Genomic DNA, 20,337 nt, shown 5'->3' on the forward strand with positions numbered 1-20,337 from the left:
AAAGGTTAATGATATCAACACTGTCAAATGTATAATTCAGACAGAGACTACAGGTGGCCAGGCACAAAAAATAAGTAGGTTGATGACTGAACTGCCGTCGAACAACCAATTATCTAGTGGATGATCGTTTCGCCAGTACATTCTTATACATTTTTGTCCGTATTGAGCATTATAGTCATTCACACTGGCCATACATTTTCAATGACGTTGGGCAGCGGTCCGACTATTGGACAAAAATATCAAACTTGGACAACAAGTTTTTTTTAGATGATGACGATGTGCTACCAGTCACCTAAAATAACTATTAGTTGTTAAATTTCACCTGAAAAAACTATTTTTAGTGGAAATCATCCATTTTCATCAACTTTCATCTATCATGTTTGACACCTGAGTGCTGTATTACAGGAGGAGCAAATTGGACAACACTCCTGAGACTTCAGCCATCTTTGGGCTTCAAATAATCTGCCCTTAATCATGTAATTTGAGCACCAGTAGCATTATTGCAGTTATTTTCATAGCTGTTCTCTTTTTTACCTTCTTCCAAGAAAAAAAGGAGAGGGAAGGAGGCATTGTCTTGCTCAATAGTCTCCAAAAGACCATGATGTCCACGTTTCATATTGGCTTTGCATCTTCACATTATTGATGTTGACTCAGTCTAGTTTCACATAGTTCTACAGAGCACTAGTAAACAATGCGGCATAGTACATGTATAAGGGAGGGGCGAGGGACCTACTTTAGTGTAGTCTGAGGGGTCCAATACGATAAAGTGTGCCCAGTGGCAGAAACAGAACGGGATATAACTTTTCTCACAACTGTTGAACATAATCTGCAGGTTTTCAGAGGAGAGTAATAGCTCTTTTACACAAGCCAATTATCGAACCCAAATTTTCCTCCGAAAACTCATCCGCCTGACAATTGGACCACAAAAAGGACCAACGGTCAGAAGATGAATGTGTGAATGCTCGTTTGAGGGCGGATCGTTCAGTTTCGGCAAGCATAAAAATGCTCACTGATCGGCTGTATATTTACTGTGTGAATGTAGAGATGTATAACCAGCCCATGCGTATAAACAGTTGTAATTACCATTGTTTGTCCCTTTAAGCCCATTCTTGTGAAGGAAAATGAAACAAGTGGCAATCAACGTGTCTTTTAATCAGCACTTGTTAGATTGGTCTGACAACTCTTAATGGGGTTGACCAACCTATTTTTTTTTTAATATAATTTTGGGCTGTCTGTGCCAAAAACTATATAAAAGCAATATACTTACCATTGCGCCAAAGCCCTGTTTCAGTGCTTCAGCTTCACTGTATCTGACAGGTGACATCACAGATTCTTCTGGCCTGGTGACATCCCATAAACCTGTCACTTGTGCCTCTACTGTACAAGCCCCCGGCAGGTTTGCGGAATGTCACTGATGCTGTCCCTGTCAGGCCTTCTAGTGGTTGCAGTGGTCACATGAGCAAACCACTTGACTGCTCCAGCTAAAGTAAACAGAAGACTGGGGCAGTGATGGGGAAGCAGCCTAGCAGTGGAGAAGGGAGTAATAAATTGCTGCTAGACTTCCCAAACTGGGAAGGTGGCAGCTTATCTCCCCAAGAAGAAAGGGAACGGGCATCTTGAAAGTCAACTGCATGATCCTTCTCTTCTTCATCGGGGTAGGGTGGGGTGGAGGGGGGGAATTGGAAGGTCGCTATACAAATTAGGTGGTCTGCTCATGGTAATACGGCACATGGACAGAGATTGTCTTGAGACAACTCCATTCATTTTATTTATAATAAACATGATGCATGTCCGGAAATGATTTTAGATTCAGTTTTATTACACACAGATATGTACACAAGCATTTTACAGATCTATATCATATATGCCATATCCGGCAATATAATCATTTACAATACACAATGACACAAATTATAATTTCTTACGGCATGAGGCTAATTACATAAACTCTCCATGTCAAGCCACATAAGTGTCTACATTTACACATCCAAACACAACACTAAAATTCTAAAGATCAAAACTGTACTGTGATGACAGCAGCAGCACAGGGAAGGTCGAGTAAAAACAAAAAAACTAGAGTGGTTGTCCAGCATTAGAAAAACATGACTGCTTTCTTCCAGAAACAGCACTATGTCCACCGATGGTATGGGGCTGGTATTGCTGTTCAACTTCATCGAAGTGAATAGGACTGAGATGCAATATCACACACAACTGGTGGACGGCCGTGGCACTGTTTTTTGAAAAAAAACAGTCATGTTTTTCTAATTCTGGACAATCCCTTTAAATTCTAATAAAATGTAGTACCCTTTATGTATGAAGAAAGTGTAATAAAATTATGGTGGCATTGAGAAACAACACAACTTTAAAGTCTTGTGAATATGCTTTCAACTTTCATGGCTTATTTGATATTTTTCAGATGAGGCAAAAAACAAGAACAGTTGTAAGAAAAGAGCTAAAAATAAAATAATTCGTAACATTTTTTTATTCTGCCCTTGAGGGTGACATGTGTTGGACTTGTACTCAAATTTTCTAAAAGTACCAGTCTGTGGGTCCTTTGCATATCGGTTAAACTGGACCAATCTCTCCTTATATATTGCTATCTGGCTCCTCTAACTGAGTTGATAACAATAGAGTGATAATATTGTGTAGGCATAAGGGAATGGGTTAACACTATGGAAACGTTCACGGATATTATACATTTTGGTGGTCTCCAAACAATGCCTAATTGTCTATAGCAGCTGCAATGTCCTTCATACAGTATGTTGAGGAGGGAATACTTGGAAAGCTTCAATTATTCCTTTCCAGTTCTATTGATTCTACAGATTGAAATTTGGGTGAAAAATTATTTTTGCAGTCATTAACCTTCCCTTTACTCCTTGAAGCTAAAATCTACATCTGGTTGACGAATGGTGGATATCTTCAGGTAGCCACATACCTTCAACACCTGTTGGTCAAGCAATTGTTCAGCCTACAGCTGTTTACCTCGGCTCCCCCATACACATAAATGTTCAGCTTGGCCAATTGTTCGGATGTTTAGGGAGATAACCCATAGCCAGACAGCTCTGGCAGCAGCTTATCTCCTGAAAAACAAAAAGACATCATCTGTGGGGGAAGAAGATGAGCTACACCCATGCACAACAGACAGTTGTCTGACCCTACCGAAATCAGCTGGTTCAGACAACACTAATGTGCATGGGGGCATTTAGTCCTCAGGTAGCCTTTGGACATTTTTAGGCCAGATATATGTTTGTCAACTTTCACATTGAGATTCATCATATATTCTATGGTTACATAATTTTTTTGTAGTCTTTTTTTTTTTAATGACTGGGCTCATGTATACTCTTATAACATGATGTCTACTATTCTGTACTCCTCTGCACTAATAATAGGACAGTGCTTCTCTAGAGGTTCTATAGCATTTGACATTTAAACATAAACAGGATTCTATGATCTATGATTCTATGTGTTGGTCTCAATGCATGTGTCTGGCTCTTAAAAATAGGATAAGCCTAATCATGATAACATAATGCCTTCTTAAAGCCACATCACAGATCGTCAACCCAACTGGTTATAATGGCGTTATTGTCTAACATAAAATGATGCATACAAAAAAGTAAAGTAGCCTAGGGCAACCAGAGATTGGCATTTATCTTCCTCTGTGTTCTAGGAATCCAACAGTAGATATGACAAGTGAGGTACTGAAGAAATTTTTATAAAGGTCACAAAACTGAAAGGGAAGTTTCATGACTTCTTACCATCCATCACCATAAATTGGTGATCTACCATGTCCTTCGTCAACTAATAAGCCCTAAGTCTTTTCAAGAGGAAATATTGGTTTGGAAACTTAAATGGAATGAGAAAGTTAATTCTAGAAAGAAATGTCACTGATATTCTATGGAGTACTACTTGATGTGAGTAATCTTGGGCATCCTGGGCAGGAGAACATCAGAAATAATCCATTATTACTACAGGACAAAGGAACTTTGAATAAACATCATGCCCATGATTACTCCACGACAGAAGAACATCAACTAGAGTTTAAGATTATCCTGAAAAGGAGGACATCAAATAGAGTTCATGATTACTCTGAAACAGGAGGACATGGGGTCTAGTTCTTGGTTGTGATCACACAAGACAATAGCAAGTTGAGTAAACATCATGATTCCTCCAAGACTGTTGGACATTAAATGGAGTTCAAGGTTGTTTCTGGACAGAACAAGGAGTATTACTCCAAGACAGGATGATATCAAGTACACTTCTTAGTTCTTCATTGTTATAAAGTGAGATAACATGGATACGCCAAGATTACCCTCAAGTAAGAGAATATGAAGTATAGTTGGTTAAAATCACGATAGACAGTAAGAGATTAAAGGGGTTATCCCAAGATTTTAACATATCTCCTATCCAACTGCTAGGATGAAAAGAGGGGTCCTGTGTTCACCGGTATGAATACAGTGACAGTCGAAGATGTGTACTGCTGCTATGAGACTGCCAAAGAGAAGCTAAGTAGCCAAAGAGAAACAGAAAGCCAAGTAGAGTTCAAGATTACACCAAAATGGAAGCAGTTTACTTTTTGGATATGAACAAGCCGGATAGAAGAGCATTAAATTAACTTCATGATCATAATTATTCCAAGACAGGAGGATATCAAGCATACGTCATGGCCATTCCAGTACAGTGACATCACAGATGTGTCCACCCCCAACTGTTCCTGAATTTCTTTTAGGCCTACAATCACTCAATATACAAAATTGATACATCTTTGACATGAGAAAGTGTATGGTAACAGATGGCATCTGTCAAATGTTCTGTATATATTTTTTCAACTCACGCCACAAATGTCGGGATTTGGCGAGTTAAGAGAACACATCTGTACATCATGATTAATCCTGGGCAGGAGAACATGGTGCTTAGTTATGACTTAAACTCTGCGATCAAGATTAATTCAAGACTGGTGTGCATAAAGCATACTTCATGAAAAGAGGACATCGAGGAAAATGTATGATTACTCCAAAACAGTAGTGTAGTTCCTGGTTGTTATAATATACAGAAGGGTATTGAGTAAATGTCATGATCATAATTACTTCAAGACAGGAAGGCATCAAGTATACGTCATGGTTACTCCAAGACAGTGGGACATCAAGAAGAGTTCATAATTACTAATTGACAAGAAGTCATAAAGTTCTTGGTTGTGATTGCCCTGGACAAGAAAACATCCAAGTATACTTCATGATTACTGCAGGACAGTGAGTCATCTAGTAGAGTTTATTATTACTCTTGGGCAGAACATGGTGTATACTTCTTGCTTATGATCACCCTGAGCTGAAGAGCATGGAATAAACTTAATGCCAATGATTACACCATGACATCAACTATACTACATGATTACTCCGTGACCGCAGGACATCAGAGTTCACGATTATTCCAAGACAGAAATACACAGGACTACTGTCTAGTAACTTTATGACCAGAATTACTCTGAGACATCAAATAGAGTTTGCAGAGAGGAGACCATGGGTTATAGTTCTTGGGTGTGAACACACCGTAGAGGAGGAGCACTGCAACTTCATGATCATAATGACTACAAGGCATAAGAGTAACAAGTATACTTCACGTTTACTCCTGGACAGTACTTCATGATTATTTCTGCCATGATGGGAGAGACTAAATTCAGTACATGATGGAAAACGGGAGAGTTCTATATTGTTTATCCCTCCGTGGAGTCTATATCAGCCTGTGCAAAATGCTGGGGAAATGAGTGCCGATCTCAGTGATTGGCACTTGTTAAATGCCTATATTGGCCTGTGTTAAATGGCCCCTACAGTAGAGGCGAAAGCACCAATATAAAATAAAGGCCATGGATGGAAATAAAATAACATTCTGTTCTCACATATGATTCTACCTTGCTGGGGTGAGGTGGCTCTCCTGCAGGACTATGTAGTAGATGTGTTTCGGTATATTACTGTTCCACAAGACGACGTTAGATGAAAAGCTACAATTTTCGTAATATTCTACCTGTGAGACAGGTACGCATTTATTCTATATTTATTGGGGCAGATTCATTAATATGGTCCAATAATTAGACAAGGCAACTTAAAGTAGGCAGCCTTAAAATGCACCGGTGTATCACAGTAGTTCATGCTGGATGATACATTTGGAGTATCTTTAGAGGGTCTAGTCTAAGTTTATATCACCTTATAGTTGCCTTAATTCTATGCCATGTCTTTCCTATGACTTCACACCCCTTACAGCGTAGCCATACCCTTTATATAAAATTGAAATAAGCATCTAAAAGTGTCTAAAACAAGTCAGATCCTAAATAAGTCAGATCCTGAGCATGTAAAACAGTTTTTGGTGCATTTTCAGTCTTTCCTAATGTCTTGTTGCAATTTGCATACTACATTTAGATTGTGTGCCCGGAGCCAAGAGGCGCTCCCAATATGTCTAACACGATAAAGGCACAATACACCAACCGACCAATTAATGACAATGACGTCACATTCATTTCTCGTATCTTAGAAGGATAGAATAATGTAGTCTACCACGTATTTCTATCTTCCTGAAATACTGAAAGCGGACGGAAACCTTGTGAAACGGAGACAAAGGGGTCTCCAATTCACATGGTTCCGTTTCAATGTCGTTTTTGGCATTTGAGATGAAAAACCACTGCAGGTGCAGTAATGCCACATTAACACAATCACATGGATTTTAATGGGTGATTTCGGTCTAGGATACGGATCAAAATAGCACATGTTGTGATTTTTTGGTCTTGGACTTTCGGTCTGAGGGAAAAACAGCTCCCGTGTAATCAATGGGTTCTTTTCCCGTGCGAGTTCAATCAGACTAACAATCAGACAGCGGGAAAATCGCCCATGTAAATTCAGCCAAACTGCGAACATAAGGAGACTGCTGATTGGAGAGTGTGACCATGCTACTTCAGGCTTTACATAGATATAAAAGTAGGAAAATGTGGAGAAACAAGAAAAATAACTTTTGTTCTAGTAAACTGAGTAATAAATGGAGAAAAGCTATAAATTAAACAGCCAAGATTGTCTAGTATAGAAATCCCATTTATATATACCCTATACATTCATGACGCTCATCTATTAGAGCTACAAAAGATCATCTCTCTTTCTCTGAATGACCATTTATTGCTTGGACAACCCAATGATTTTGATGTAATACTTTATTTTCCCTGTAGAGGTGCTGAAGAGATATTGCACACTTGCTGCTGGAGTCCCCCATGGCTTACAGCTGGGGCCTCAGCAGCTAAGAGATAAACTTGTCATTATCTTACAAGTTGGGGACCATTCTAAGAAAAAAGGAATGTTCAAAATAAACAACCTCTTTAAAGGTCGTTTACATGGGATAATTGTCGGGTGCATTATCGCCAACAGCCGTCCCAGCAATTATCACTGCTGTACTTTTACACAGGAGCGATAGTCGTTCTGTGAATGGAGGTGGAGCACGCCGGGGATTCTTCTGGCTCACGCGCCTCCATTCACAGTAAAAAGTCAAGTAACTCAAAGATTCCGGTTTATACGGGCCGACAGTCGCTTGGTTTTTAGATTAGCTAAAAACAACTCCAACGTGTGAGAGATGAATCGCTGAGTGCCCTGTCTGCAGCTGCATGTACACGGGATGACTATGGCTCGCATTCACTGCTTCCAGTGATAGTTCAGATGATAATCACTCCATCTAAGGCCCAAAGTCCACAGGCAAATTTGAATTGCAGAACCCGCAGACGATCCGCAGTTCAAGCCACCTATAGGAAGACATGGGCGTCCGCAGCAGAATTAAAGCATGTGGACTTGACCAACATTTCCGCTCCATTTTGCTGCAGTTCCCGCACGGCCAGCTTCCATTGAAGTCACATTTGCTTTGCTGAAGGGACGCAGATTTCGCGGGAAAGCAGGAGGCTTTAAAAGAAAAAATCTGTACTGCACATGTGCACCGGACGGCGCTTCTGCACACATCCACAGTGAAGACATGGACAGGTAAGAAGGGTCCTTGGGTCGGATTCTGTTGCGGGCTCCGGCATGCGGAACCCAACCCGCCCATGGACATGAGGCCTAAAGGTACTTCAAGTCACAGGCCCTGATGCCTGGGTCAATAGGACAATACTCCATGGGTGGCATTGCTGAAAATGTTCGAGCTTTATAGTATGTACAGTACATTACTACAGCGGACTATCACATACCTGCAATCCATGCAGCCGTTTTTAATTGAGTAAACACTATCAATTAGTTCAGCATTTGAGCTACAATGATAGCAAAAAGGGAAGGAGCATCTGATTAGCTCTGGGGTCAATGGTGGGAAGATCACTTTAGAGACATGTATGACTTTGAGAGGTGAAGTAATTAGCACTATCCGCCTCACTGATCACAGATGCATGTAGTGCCAGAGCATGAAACTTGAGGACTGTGCTGGGAGCTCCATGCAGTCATCCGCCTCTTATTTGTTGGACCTCGTCCTAGTTATTCCAATTAGATGAAGCCTTACGTTCTGTGTCACCCGGCTTATGCTGTGATATCCATAATTTGTGGCAGATTGATTACGAGGCACACAGTGCTAATCTAAAACAGTCATTGAAAAATGAAAGGAGGGGGTGTTAAAGGAACACTACAGGTACAGGTGATACACAATGTCATACTTACTGCAGGGCCTAAGAGGGCGGAGCATGACACAAGAAGACCCAAGAGAGAGTCCTTATGACATGATGCTGCCTCAGGCCCAGCCCACACAGCATAACATCAGCGATCACTTTTAGCAGGACTCTTCCTTACGGGACTCTCTATTCAGTCGGGTTCTAAGTGCCATTTTAGATTTTTCTCAACAGACAAAAATCAATCCAAACATCTGTAATTTAGTTTATTTAGTAGGAGACCCCCTTCTTCCTAACTTGTTGTCCACTGCCTGTTGTCAAGTGTATTACTGAAGACAGCAGACCAGGCAGTGAAGGAGAGGAATGAGTCATCATACTTATTAAGTCTATGTGAGCAGAGGGGAGGGGGAAGAAAAGGGAGAGAAACTCGTATACAAGAACTACTGCTGGAGCTCATGCGAGTTAGCTGCCACTATTTAGTCACCAGTCCATTGTTCAGTCCTACTTTATACTGACCTACATGATGATGTTATGTGTCGCTGTGTGTGCTACAGACACTTAAAGAGCAGAATCTACAGTTCTCTGCACAGTGTATAGAACACAGTACATTAGCCATGCTGCTCCCACCATTCCCATGAGGACTAAAAATGAGATAGAAATTAAAATTAAATATGAAGTCTGCAGAAGGGAAAATGGCAAATGCACAATACAAGTCATATAATGGCCAGAAATAGTGGTATTCCTTATGAAACACACAGCTGCTTATTCTAAAAGTTAGGCAAGCTTTAAAGGCGCATAAACTCCCCGCATGACACTTTATAGGGGTTTTCCAGGAATTGGAAATAAATGGCTGACATCTGTGTAGTCTGTAAGAAACAGATCCTGGGCTTAGTACATATCAGCCTGACAGGGATAAACAGTGTAGCGTTAGGTTCTGGTCCTTGCCCCTCTGGTTTTACATTCAACTCATCCTCGGTACATTCTGAAAGATTTTTCTTTTAGGCTGAACACATGGCAGCCATGTTTTTCAATTACTAGGGAATCCATTTAATGTGGATTTCAAAAATCAATAGTACAAGTGAAGCTAAGAAACTTTGTAATATGTTTTATTACAGAGAATGCCTTACTCCAGTTGTCCTTTTTCTTCTCAGCTTCCTGCACCACATACAGAAGTGCATACACTGAGAGATCAGGTTACAGCTGCAGCTTTGGAGACAGTAGGTGGAAGAAAGGAGCAACACAGAAAGAGAGATACACTGACAGTGCTGCTGCTAACCTTAGTAAGTGTTTTATCTCATCCCAGTGCTGGAATCACATCCATACTACTCAGCACAGCTGTATTAAGTCCTTCTTGTTGCTTCTCTGCATATGATCGATGGAGACATCATAGCAGCTAGTCTACACCCCCCAGCTGTCGGAAAACTGAGAATTAGAGATGTAGCCTGCAGAGGAGAAAACTGCTGATAAATGCAGGATACAACTCATATAATGGCCAGATACAGTGTTACTCCTTGTGTACACATATACGGCAGGTAATACATACAAAATACAGGGGCATGATGCCTACGCAACTACAATGGGGGCTGAGGATGGTCTTCCCTCTGGAAACAACATATAAGCAAGAAGAAAGCAGCCCAGTGGGTTATGGTATCTTACACAGTGTTGTACAATAGTAGGGGGCACCATTTTGGCATGAGTCATCAATCCAAAATGCCGTGTTCTTGCCTCATGCTACGAAAGATATGTTTGACCTCTACAGTTCAAGCAGAAGTTTATGGGATCGAAAATCTTTACATATCCTTTTAACTAGTTGCAAAGCCAAGTCAAAATAAAAATGGGAACATGAGTTGGGTAGGTGAAGCAAGGGAGTGAACACATTTCAGATGCCAGTCAGCAGCCTTCAGTGGGCTCAAAAGGCTGCTGATTTGCTGAAAATGCTCCTCCCGCAACCCTGCCTTCTTGAGCAAAGACTTAAGTGGGAACTAGGACATGCCGAGTCTGATGAGAGTATGACTTTACCATCCACCATGACTTTGGGATGTGCAATGCGTTTCTTATCATTGATAAACGTAATGGACATAATATATGCAGTCTACAACACAGTCATCCTTTAATTTTGATTACACCCTCTAAATTAAGTCGTAACGCTAAGTAACAGAGTTCACATTTCACGTGGCAAATAAAATACATATAGAGAATAGATAACCAAGACATACAACACAAGGGAGGGGAACAGAACAACGTCTTTAAAAGGAAACAGGCCCTCCTTGATACAATGTTACTAAATGTAAACAATTCGGTCGTACAAAACCACTAACACGCAGCATCGTTAAGGAATGTGACAACCAGACACACGTGATCAGCTTACGATATCTAAATGTACCGGGGTCGAAGGGGTGCCATGTTTTGTGTAGGATCGTCTTCTACATCCAGATAGTATCTACATAGGTGTCGAGTGACTTTACAGATACTTCATTTGCATTTACTATGCTCTGGTCATAAATTAAGCAGCGTTCAAAAAACATCTCGGGCTTCTTAGTTCTGAGCTAACATCTGCTGCTTCGGTGTCTGTCCGGAGCAGAATTCTGAATGCAGCTCTGGTTGTATCAGGAGTGGAAGACATGTCATCACTCCGGGTTATAAAGTTACTCACCACTATATACAGACTATATCTAGAATTATCAGGTTTCTATTCCTACTGCAAAAGCCTCGTCTACAGTTATGGTTTACAGAGAGGAACGGGGGTCTCCGTCATATAGTGAGTACATGAAAGGATTCCCATTCCGTAGCATTTACTGGGGCATCATGCAGCACCGACACAGCAAAGTCTACCCCATGAATGATATGACAACAACTATTTCTGCAGTGATCATGCGCTAGACATTTTGGAAGGGGGTAGGGGGGCAGTGGGTGTGCAGAAAGTGGGCACAAGCCCTTAGACCATGAATCGGTGCTCTTTGCCGTCATGGGCCATGAGGATGACGTTGCGGTTGGAAGTCCAGATGAGTCTTGCTAGTTTCAGGGCGTTGAGCGAGCCGGGGGAGGCTGGTTGAACAGGGGGCACCTGGTAGGTTTTAATACAACGCAGCTGCGGTGCGGAGTTCAGCATCCCGATGCTTCCCAGCAAGGACGTGTTCATCTACGAAAGAAAACGGGCAAAACCATTAGAAAAACGACATTAAGACACAAAGTATCATCAGCCAAGTTTTTCGGTAGGGTGGAGGAGGGATAAGTCAAGTCTATGCAGCCATTTTAGTTAAGTGCATTAAACACAGGATTGGTTTGCGGTTCTAAAACACTAGTGTTTCACTTTAAAGGGGATGTTCCACTTCCGGGTGTTTTACTACAGAAAGCGGACAGTGCTGTACATAGCACAGTGGTCCAGGTTGGTACTGCAGGCTAAATCCTATTGAGGTAAATGGGACTCAGCCTGCAATACCAACTCAGGCCACTGTGCACTGTACGCAGCTATCTGCTTCCTGCAGTAAAAGAGAAACAAGTGGAATAACCCTTTTAAGCAAAACAGGGAAGTTATGTTAAAGTTTCAGTTAATTCTTAAAAAAAACTGGCAAGGAATCATCCCAGGTAGATGTGAGGTCCTCGAAGAGCATTACATTCACTAAAGTTAAAGGGATTGTCCAAGACTAGAAAAAACCTAGCAGTTTTCTTTTAAAAACAGTGCCACACCTGTCCACAGGACGTGTGTGGTATTACAACTCATTCCTGTTCATTTCAATGGAGCTGCAATATCAGATACCACCCGCAGAAAAGTGTGGTTCTGCCTCTGGAAAAAAGCAGCTAGGTCTCTCTAACCTTGTATAAGTCCTTTAAAGGAGCATATGGAACTACGAGCCTTGGAAATGTGGCCATACATCCTAATACAGGGGGTTCCACTTTTAGGACCCTGAACTACGAATTACAGAAGCTACAAAGAGTGTCAGGAGGACCCAACTTATGCAAACATTAAACTGCCCATAAACTTTAATGCACACCATGTAATGCTTCATTTCTCCTGAGGGGGTGCTGTAGGGAAATTAAAAACTTGCAGCTGGCTTCACCTATGGTTTACAGCTAATAATGGGGATCCCAGCAGCGAGATGCCTTTTAATAAGGTAGTTGTTGGGGATCCTTCTAACAAAAAGTGATTGTACTGGTCCCCTTAAATAACTTAATGAATAAGTTTTGCCTGGAGTGTACTATTAGAAGGGTTGTGCCAAGAGAGGAAGTTATCCCCTTCCACAAGATGGAAGATAATTTTATGATCAGAGTGGTCCAATCACTGTGACTCCCATGGATCCCAGCAATAGAAACTCCAAAAGTCCTTGCATGAATGTCTAGACAGTTGCATATGCAGACTTCCATTGTGTTCATTTCAATGAGAGCGCCATAAAATGGCCAAATGCTTCAACACATCACTCTTCTGCACTCCCATTAAAATAAATGGTGTGGCATCGAGTATGCGCGACCAACACTATTTGTATGGGAACCTTTGGCACTCTCATTGGTGGGAGTCCCAGTGATTGGATCCCCACTGATCACAAAGTTATCTTCTATTAGGACCCTCAACTATTAACTACAAAGAGTCTCTCACTCTGGGAGAAGCTACTTTGTGCAAACATTATATAGTCAAGGCAATGAATTTAATGGGCGCCATGTAATGCTTCATTTCTCCAGCAGGGGTGTTGTAGGAAAACTGAAAACTTGCAGCTGGCTTTCCCTACAGATTACAACTATTTATTGAGGATCTCAGCAGCGAAACAACTTGAGATGCGATTATTTTTGTGGGACCCTTCTGACAAAAGGACATTTTTCATATACATAGTAACATAGTAAGTAAGGCCGAATGAAGACAATGTCCATCTAGTCCAGCCTGTCTATCCTACTGTGTTGATCCAGAGGAAGGCAAAAATCCCCAAGGCCAGAAGCCAATTAGCCCTTTTGGGGGAAAAATTCCTTCCTGACTCCCTAATGGCAATCAGACTGTTCCCTGGATCAACCCCTAATAGTTCCTACCTGCCTGTATACCAGGATTGACACTTAACCTAATATTTATATCCTGTAATATCCTTCTTCTCCAGAAAGACATCAAGTCCCCTTTTAAACTCCTCTATGGATTTTGCCATCACCACTTCCTCCGGTAGAGAGTTCCACAGTCTAACTGCTCTTACAGTAAAGAATCCCCTTAAATCCCCTTATACAATCCCTGATAACACAATAAATACGTTTTGCCTGCATTGTTCCTTTAAGGGGGTTGTGCAAATATAGAAATTTATCTCATATCTGCTGGATAGGGGGTAACTTTATTCAGGTTGGAGGTCTAACCACTGAGACCCACATCAATGCTGAGAACGGGGGTCCAAAAGTAACCCGCATGAATGGAGTGGGAGTCATGCCGCTCCAATCAATTCATTGGGAGTGTCGAAGATGGCCAAATGCTTGAAAGGAATGGCAGCACTCATGTGTGACCGCCACTCCATTCATACGAGGGGTTTTAGTACCTGCGTTCTTAGGATCAGTGGCAGTTTCAGTGGTTGGACCCTCGCCTATGAAAAAGTAATCTCCTATCCTGTGGATAGGGGATAACTTTTTATCTTGGCACAACCAAGGCGTTGAGGCAGCTCTTTAATACAGATGTAGCAGACCTTGATTGGGTATTCGGGTCTCTGGGGACGTGTTGTTCCTGTTTTGCTCCAGTGCCATATAAAACCAGAGATCACACACTATATATTGTGCCAAGCACTGGACTCTGCTTTTTCCGTTCTACAAGACACAATGGCTCCTTATAGTCCACCCAATCGGTCTCCACCACCAAAGGCCTTTGTCAGCGGCGTAACATCCTTATAAAAGACCTTTACGGGTTTCAGACCATGTTTAACCCTTCAGTGTTCTCCGTATGTTGCATATACTAAGCATGACTAATGGCTGAACGTGCGGACGCTGATGTTATGTTTCAGATTCCGCCCGGGAAAGAATATAAGTCATTTCTTACTTTTTTTGTTCTTGCTCGGTGGCACAATGGTGTCAGCGGGTGTAAATCACGGCATCTCTAGTAGGGAGCGCACAAGCACCACTGACATTTTCACAATTTAAATCATCTTGAGTAATAGCCCTTTTAAGATGACTAATGTTACTGATTTCCCTACATTACTAATAGCTCTAAACGGAGCAGAGCAAACAGAGGCAGTGCAAGAGGGCAGGCTGTGTGAATGGAGAGGTAATTAACACCTCCCACACCACTAGGACTGACGGGTTTGCAGCACCTTCCCTTATTCTGTGCTGCAGTATAGGAACATTACACATCACTGCATTTATCTGCAGGTTTACAATGGCTAAACATTGTTGTAAGAAAACCTAAAATACCCAATTAACGCATATAAAAGGGGGTCTCCCTTGACATTCAACTGATCACAAAAATGCTGGGACCCCCAGTGATCAGCTGTAATCTGTAGAGAAACCTGACAGTAAGTGTTCAATTTCCCTACAGCTCCCCCACAGGGAAAATTGAGCATTACATAGTGTCAATTCATATCAATAGGTTGTCTGTGTCATGCAGGGCTGGACAGATCCTACAGAGAGAGAGACTCTATTCGGAGAAATGAGGATCCTGAACGGAGACCCTCCCCATATTAAAGAGACTGTATCACAAACATCTGCTTTGTATTAATTTAAAACCAGATAGTGGAACATTTTCTTTTTTTTTAATCTGTTTTTGTTTTCTGAGTGTAGCTTTTTTATTTTATTGTCTATAAATGACTACGGGGGTGGGGTGGGGGGGGGGGAGGAATTTTTCCTGAGCTACAGCTAAAAGCATATGGAGATACGCCCTAAAGCATTTTCACACAGCTGAGAAAATTGCGCAAGATTTCTGCATTGCTAGATGCACAGATCTCGCAGGAATATGAACCCCATTCTTTTAAATGGGGTCTCACAAGAGTGCTTTTATTCCGCATCGCAAAACAAATCGCAGCATGTCCCCTTTTTGGGCATGCCATCGCATCACCCATTGTCTTTAATTTGGCCGACGGCAGCATTGCACCATGTGCTAGGTGCACGCGGTGTGATGTCTCACTATTGAAAACAATGGGAGACACTCCGCTGTCCTCCGCCACTGCTGACGATGTGATTTTGATATAAAAACGCCTTTCATCTGCGGGGAAATGTTGGCGAGCGCGATATCTGGTTGTAATTCACAGTCCGATATCGCACTGGCCCTGTGATGTTAGCCTTACAGCAGCTTCATGGGCCATTTACACAATCGACCAGATGGACCCATTGACTTGTATGAAGACTGTTCTAGACATGCTCTGTGACCTGCGGGGGTCATTGTGCCGGGTGGGGGGGTAGATAGTCACAGCTTATACCTGTTGCGAATGGTGGATCCTGTGTTATCTATATATAGGTGTCACCTCTCAGTGTAATCCTGCCTGTGATGTTAGTGAGATGACGGCTGCAAAGCTTTCTCTACAGATCAGGAAGGAACAGACTAGTATGAGGTTCTGTAGTCAGTGGGAAAAATGCAGGATTTTAGGATATTTTAAAAAATATAGATTGTGATTGGAAAAAAAAAATAGTCACCATAAATTCTTAAAACGTATGTTTAACACAAAGACGCAATTTATATAATAGGTCATTTTTTGATGACACCTTCCCTTTAACTTAGAATTCATTAACACACTCTCCTACCAAACGTAATTGGACACCTGAGCAAGAATCAAAAGTAGTATTTATTTCCATATGTTAATACTTAGTGGGGCTCCTTTGGCCCTAATGACATTGGACACTCTCCGTGGCATACTTTCTACTGACATCTGATACACTTCAGCTGGTATTTTCCTCCATCCATCCAGCAAACTTCTGGCAAGTTCTCTCAAAGAAGATGCATTGGCCTGTCTACAGTGATGCAAGAAGCGGTGTCATGGGACAGTTCAGCAATGGAAGAATATTCTATAGAGTGACGAATCACGCTGCTCAATCTTCACATCAGATGGATAAACCTAGTGTGGAGGATACCTGGGGAACACCTTTTGATTGAGTGAGCCAACAGGTAAGGTTCCTTTATAGTCTGGGGATGTTTTACGTGACATGGTCTCAGTCCATAGGTTGTAGTGGTAGGAACCATGAACACGGACGTGTACCTTCTGCTGCTTACAATGAGACAATGCTCTAGGAATGGTCGGACATACTTCCAACAAGACAACGCGCCTTGTCACACATCCAATGCTGGTTTGCATTATGAATATGAATGTTCCACGTTTTAACCGGCTGCACACAGTCCCAACCTCAACTCTAATGAACGTCTTTGGGACGAACTAGAACATCGCCTCAGGCAATATGAACAGCGTCCATCTTCTCTTGAAAGAACTTGACAGAGGTTTGCAGGATGAATGGAGGGAACATGCAGCTAAAGTGTATCAGATGTTAGTAGAAAGTATGCCACAGCGATTAGCTGATGTCATTAGGGCCAAAGGAGCCCTACTAAGTATTAACATATGAAAATAAATACTACTTTTGATTCTTGATCAGGTGTCCAATTACTTTAGGTAGGAAGTGTAGGGTGTATGACAATGATAATCCCCTTTAAAGGGGATGTTGGACCTGATGTGAGCATTGTGTCTAGCTGTTTTAACCTCCAGCATTCAGCTGTTATTACCAGGGGAAGCAGCATCTGTCCATAACGTGATTGGCCATTCATGTGATGCTTGGACAGGTTGAGCCACCAAAGTGGTAAGCACTCCTACAGAGGGAGCCCCCTCTAGGGCACATGGAGAGGGGCTGTCTAAGGCAAGTGACCACAGTTCTTGGGATCTTTGGGGGTCTCAATGTTGGATAGGGATAAATTGTGATTGTGGCATAACCCCTTTGAGTCTGGGCAGATGATGCTTTGTTTACTGGGCCTTCAGTGCTAGATGCCCCCCTGGCGCTCACTGCGGTGATCAGGTAATGCTCCGAGTCTGTGACAGATATGGGATTAGCACTGAGGAGATCGCCAGCTGAGCGCAGACTGCTAACAGGTCTGACTGGGATTACAGTTTAACACTGTAAGCTGCAGCTGTGACCAAGAGAGAAGAAAAGATCAGCAGACGTACAGGATGGATACCTCCTACAGTCTATGACCATCTACTGTAGCTGAGCCATAGGCACAAAGAAGATATGGCCGACAGGACAAGCAATGTGGAAAAGAAGACACACTGTCATTTCAAGCCAAAGGACCCCTGGCTGATTTGGTAGTTCGTGGTCTTCTTTCCTGGCAATCCCAATAACTTGATGAAAGCCCCTCCATCCTCTTCTCTTGCGCTGGTATGTGGTGCCTGGTTTTCACTCTCTGCATGAATTATGGAAATCACTCTGGGTAAGTGTCTTCTCATATGGAAGCAGGAAAAGTCCCTACTGTTCTGTATGGTGGAACCATATGATGCCTCTGTAGGGCTTCATGTACCCCTTCTATAACAGAACAGCCCTGTAATATGACATGCAAGAATAATCGGACAGATCGCTGCTTGTTCAGTGTCTGCATGGGGCGTGCTCTGTTACCTGCATTCTATGATCTGTCATCTTTACACCAGACAGTAGTAGGATATAGAGGAAATAATGTCTCTTCTGCATTATAAGAGCTCAGCTATGCTGGTAGGGTTCTGACTGTAGAGACACTCGTCAGCTGTCTCTGCTTCCTTCAGAACAGGATAATTAATATATGTACACAGTGACTCCACCAGCAGAAGAGTGAGTGCAGCTCTGGAGTATAACACAGGATGTATGTAACTCAGGATCAGTACAGGATAAGTAATGTAAGTACACAGTGACTCCACCAGCAGAATAGTGAGTGCAGCTCTGGAGTATAATACGAGATGTAACTCAGGATCTGTACAGGATAAGTAATGTATGTACACAGTGACTCCACCAGCAGAATAGTGAGTACAGCTCTGCAGTATAATACAGGATGTAACTCAGGATCAGTACAGGATAAGTAATGTATGTACACAGTGACTCCACCAGCAGAATAGTGAGTGCAGCTCTGGAGTATAATACAGGATGTAACTCAGGACCAGTACAGGATAAGTAATGTAAATAGACAGTGACTCCACCAGCAGAATAGTGAGTGCAGCTCTGCAGTATAATACAGGATGTAACTCAGGATCAGTATGGGATAAGTAATGTATGTACACAGTGACTCCACCAGCAGTATAGTGAGTGCAGCTCTGGAGTATAATACAGGATGTAACTCAGGACCAGTACAGGATAAGTAATGTAAATAGACAGTGACTCCACCAGTAGAACTATGATGGTCTGAATATCTTCTAGTCTTACCCCCCCCCCCCCCCCCCCATATAGTTCCAGAAAGTTCCAAGTGAGTTTAATACGTTGATGCAATAAAGCAGGCTGATTACTGACGCAGTGACTAATATCTAGACTGGAAGGGACAGGGGCCATTCTCTGCCTCCTCTTCTGGTGACAGTGCACAGTGATTCTGATCAATCAGATATGAGGACTGTTGGCCTGTGATTATCTCATGCATTAGATAGAAGGTAAACATTGTGGTAAATCCTTAATTACTCAGTTGTAAAGAGGGAGCGCATTAAATCATTATACTACACTGAGCGATGCTCCGAGGGAACCGGAGATGAGCGGGAACCCTGCAATCAATAAACATACAATCCTCTGCTTACTTTAATTAGCTAAATATGTTTATTACGGTGTAAAGGATGCAGCTAACCACAGATCCGGAGAATGGCGTAACAGTAGAGCACTGGGACATGGGAAAATGTCATGATCATGTAATAAACAATTTATAGCGGTGCACACATGGTATAGCGAAAGATATCTGGGCATAATCTATGGCTATTAGTGCATTCTGAGGTAGTTCATGTTGCCTAGCAAGCAATAAACCGCATACCTAGGCGACCACCACGTTGCTACATATGGCTCCAAGTCACCACATTTAGTTGAGTCTGTGCCCTCAGTCCTCCAATGCCCCAGAGATCTTTAGAATCCACCCACAACCCTGTGTGCACCCAATAGTACATTAAACAATATATAATGTCAACCTTTGCAGCTATTGTACATTGCTTTAATGCAGCTAAAATAAAAAATGAAGCCCCAATGCAAACAGTCCTGATTGTAAAAATATTGTTTTGTGTACACAGCTCCTATGCAGACCCATGTGCAGTCTGACCCTACAATCATCTGTTCCTTTGGCAGAAGTACACTATCCTGCCAAGGGTAATTGGACAGCTGGGCAAGAATCAAAAATAGTCATTATTTCCATATGTTAATACTTAGTGGGGCTCCTTTGGCCCTAATGACATCGGACACTCCCCATGGCATACTCTCTACTAACATCTGATACACTTCAGCTGGTATTTCCCTCCATTCGTCCTGCAAACATCCGGTGAGTTTTCTTATAGAAGATGGATGCTGTTCATATTTCCTGACCCCGACGTTCCAGTTCACCCCAGAGATGTTCATTATGTCAGCTCAGTATTTTGTGTGCAGCCAGTCCAATCATGGAACATCCACATCCTCAAACCAACGTAAAACAGCGTTGGATCTGTGATAAGGTGCGCTGTCTTGTTGGAAGTATGGCTGACCATTCCCAGAGTATTACCACATTGTGGGCAGCACATTATTGTCTACTGTCCATGGTTCTTGTCACTACAACCAACGGACTGAGACCATGCCACGTAGCACATCCTCAACCATAACAGAACCTCTGCTGTACTTACCTGTTAGCACAT

The 20,337-nt window shown here is 42.2% G+C and overlaps 1 protein-coding gene across 2 annotated transcripts in view; it reads right to left on the reverse strand.

Annotated features, from left to right (window-relative positions):
* Window positions 1-1,798: 1,798 nt before the first annotated feature.
* Window positions 1,799-20,337, reverse strand: part of WDR7 (WD repeat domain 7) — a 356,850-nt gene continuing 338,311 nt past the window's right edge. For both annotated transcript variants that reach the window (XM_066602521.1, XM_066602523.1), the window contains one exon: window positions 1,799-11,744. In XM_066602521.1, coding sequence (XP_066458618.1) covers window positions 11,541-11,744 — 204 coding nt within the window. In that variant the 3' untranslated portion in view covers window positions 1,799-11,540. The remainder of the gene's footprint in view (window positions 11,745-20,337) is intronic.

The sequence above is a fragment of the Eleutherodactylus coqui genome, chromosome 5, assembly GCF_035609145.1.
Source record: "Eleutherodactylus coqui strain aEleCoq1 chromosome 5, aEleCoq1.hap1, whole genome shotgun sequence".
NCBI lineage: Eukaryota > Metazoa > Chordata > Amphibia > Anura > Eleutherodactylidae > Eleutherodactylus > Eleutherodactylus coqui.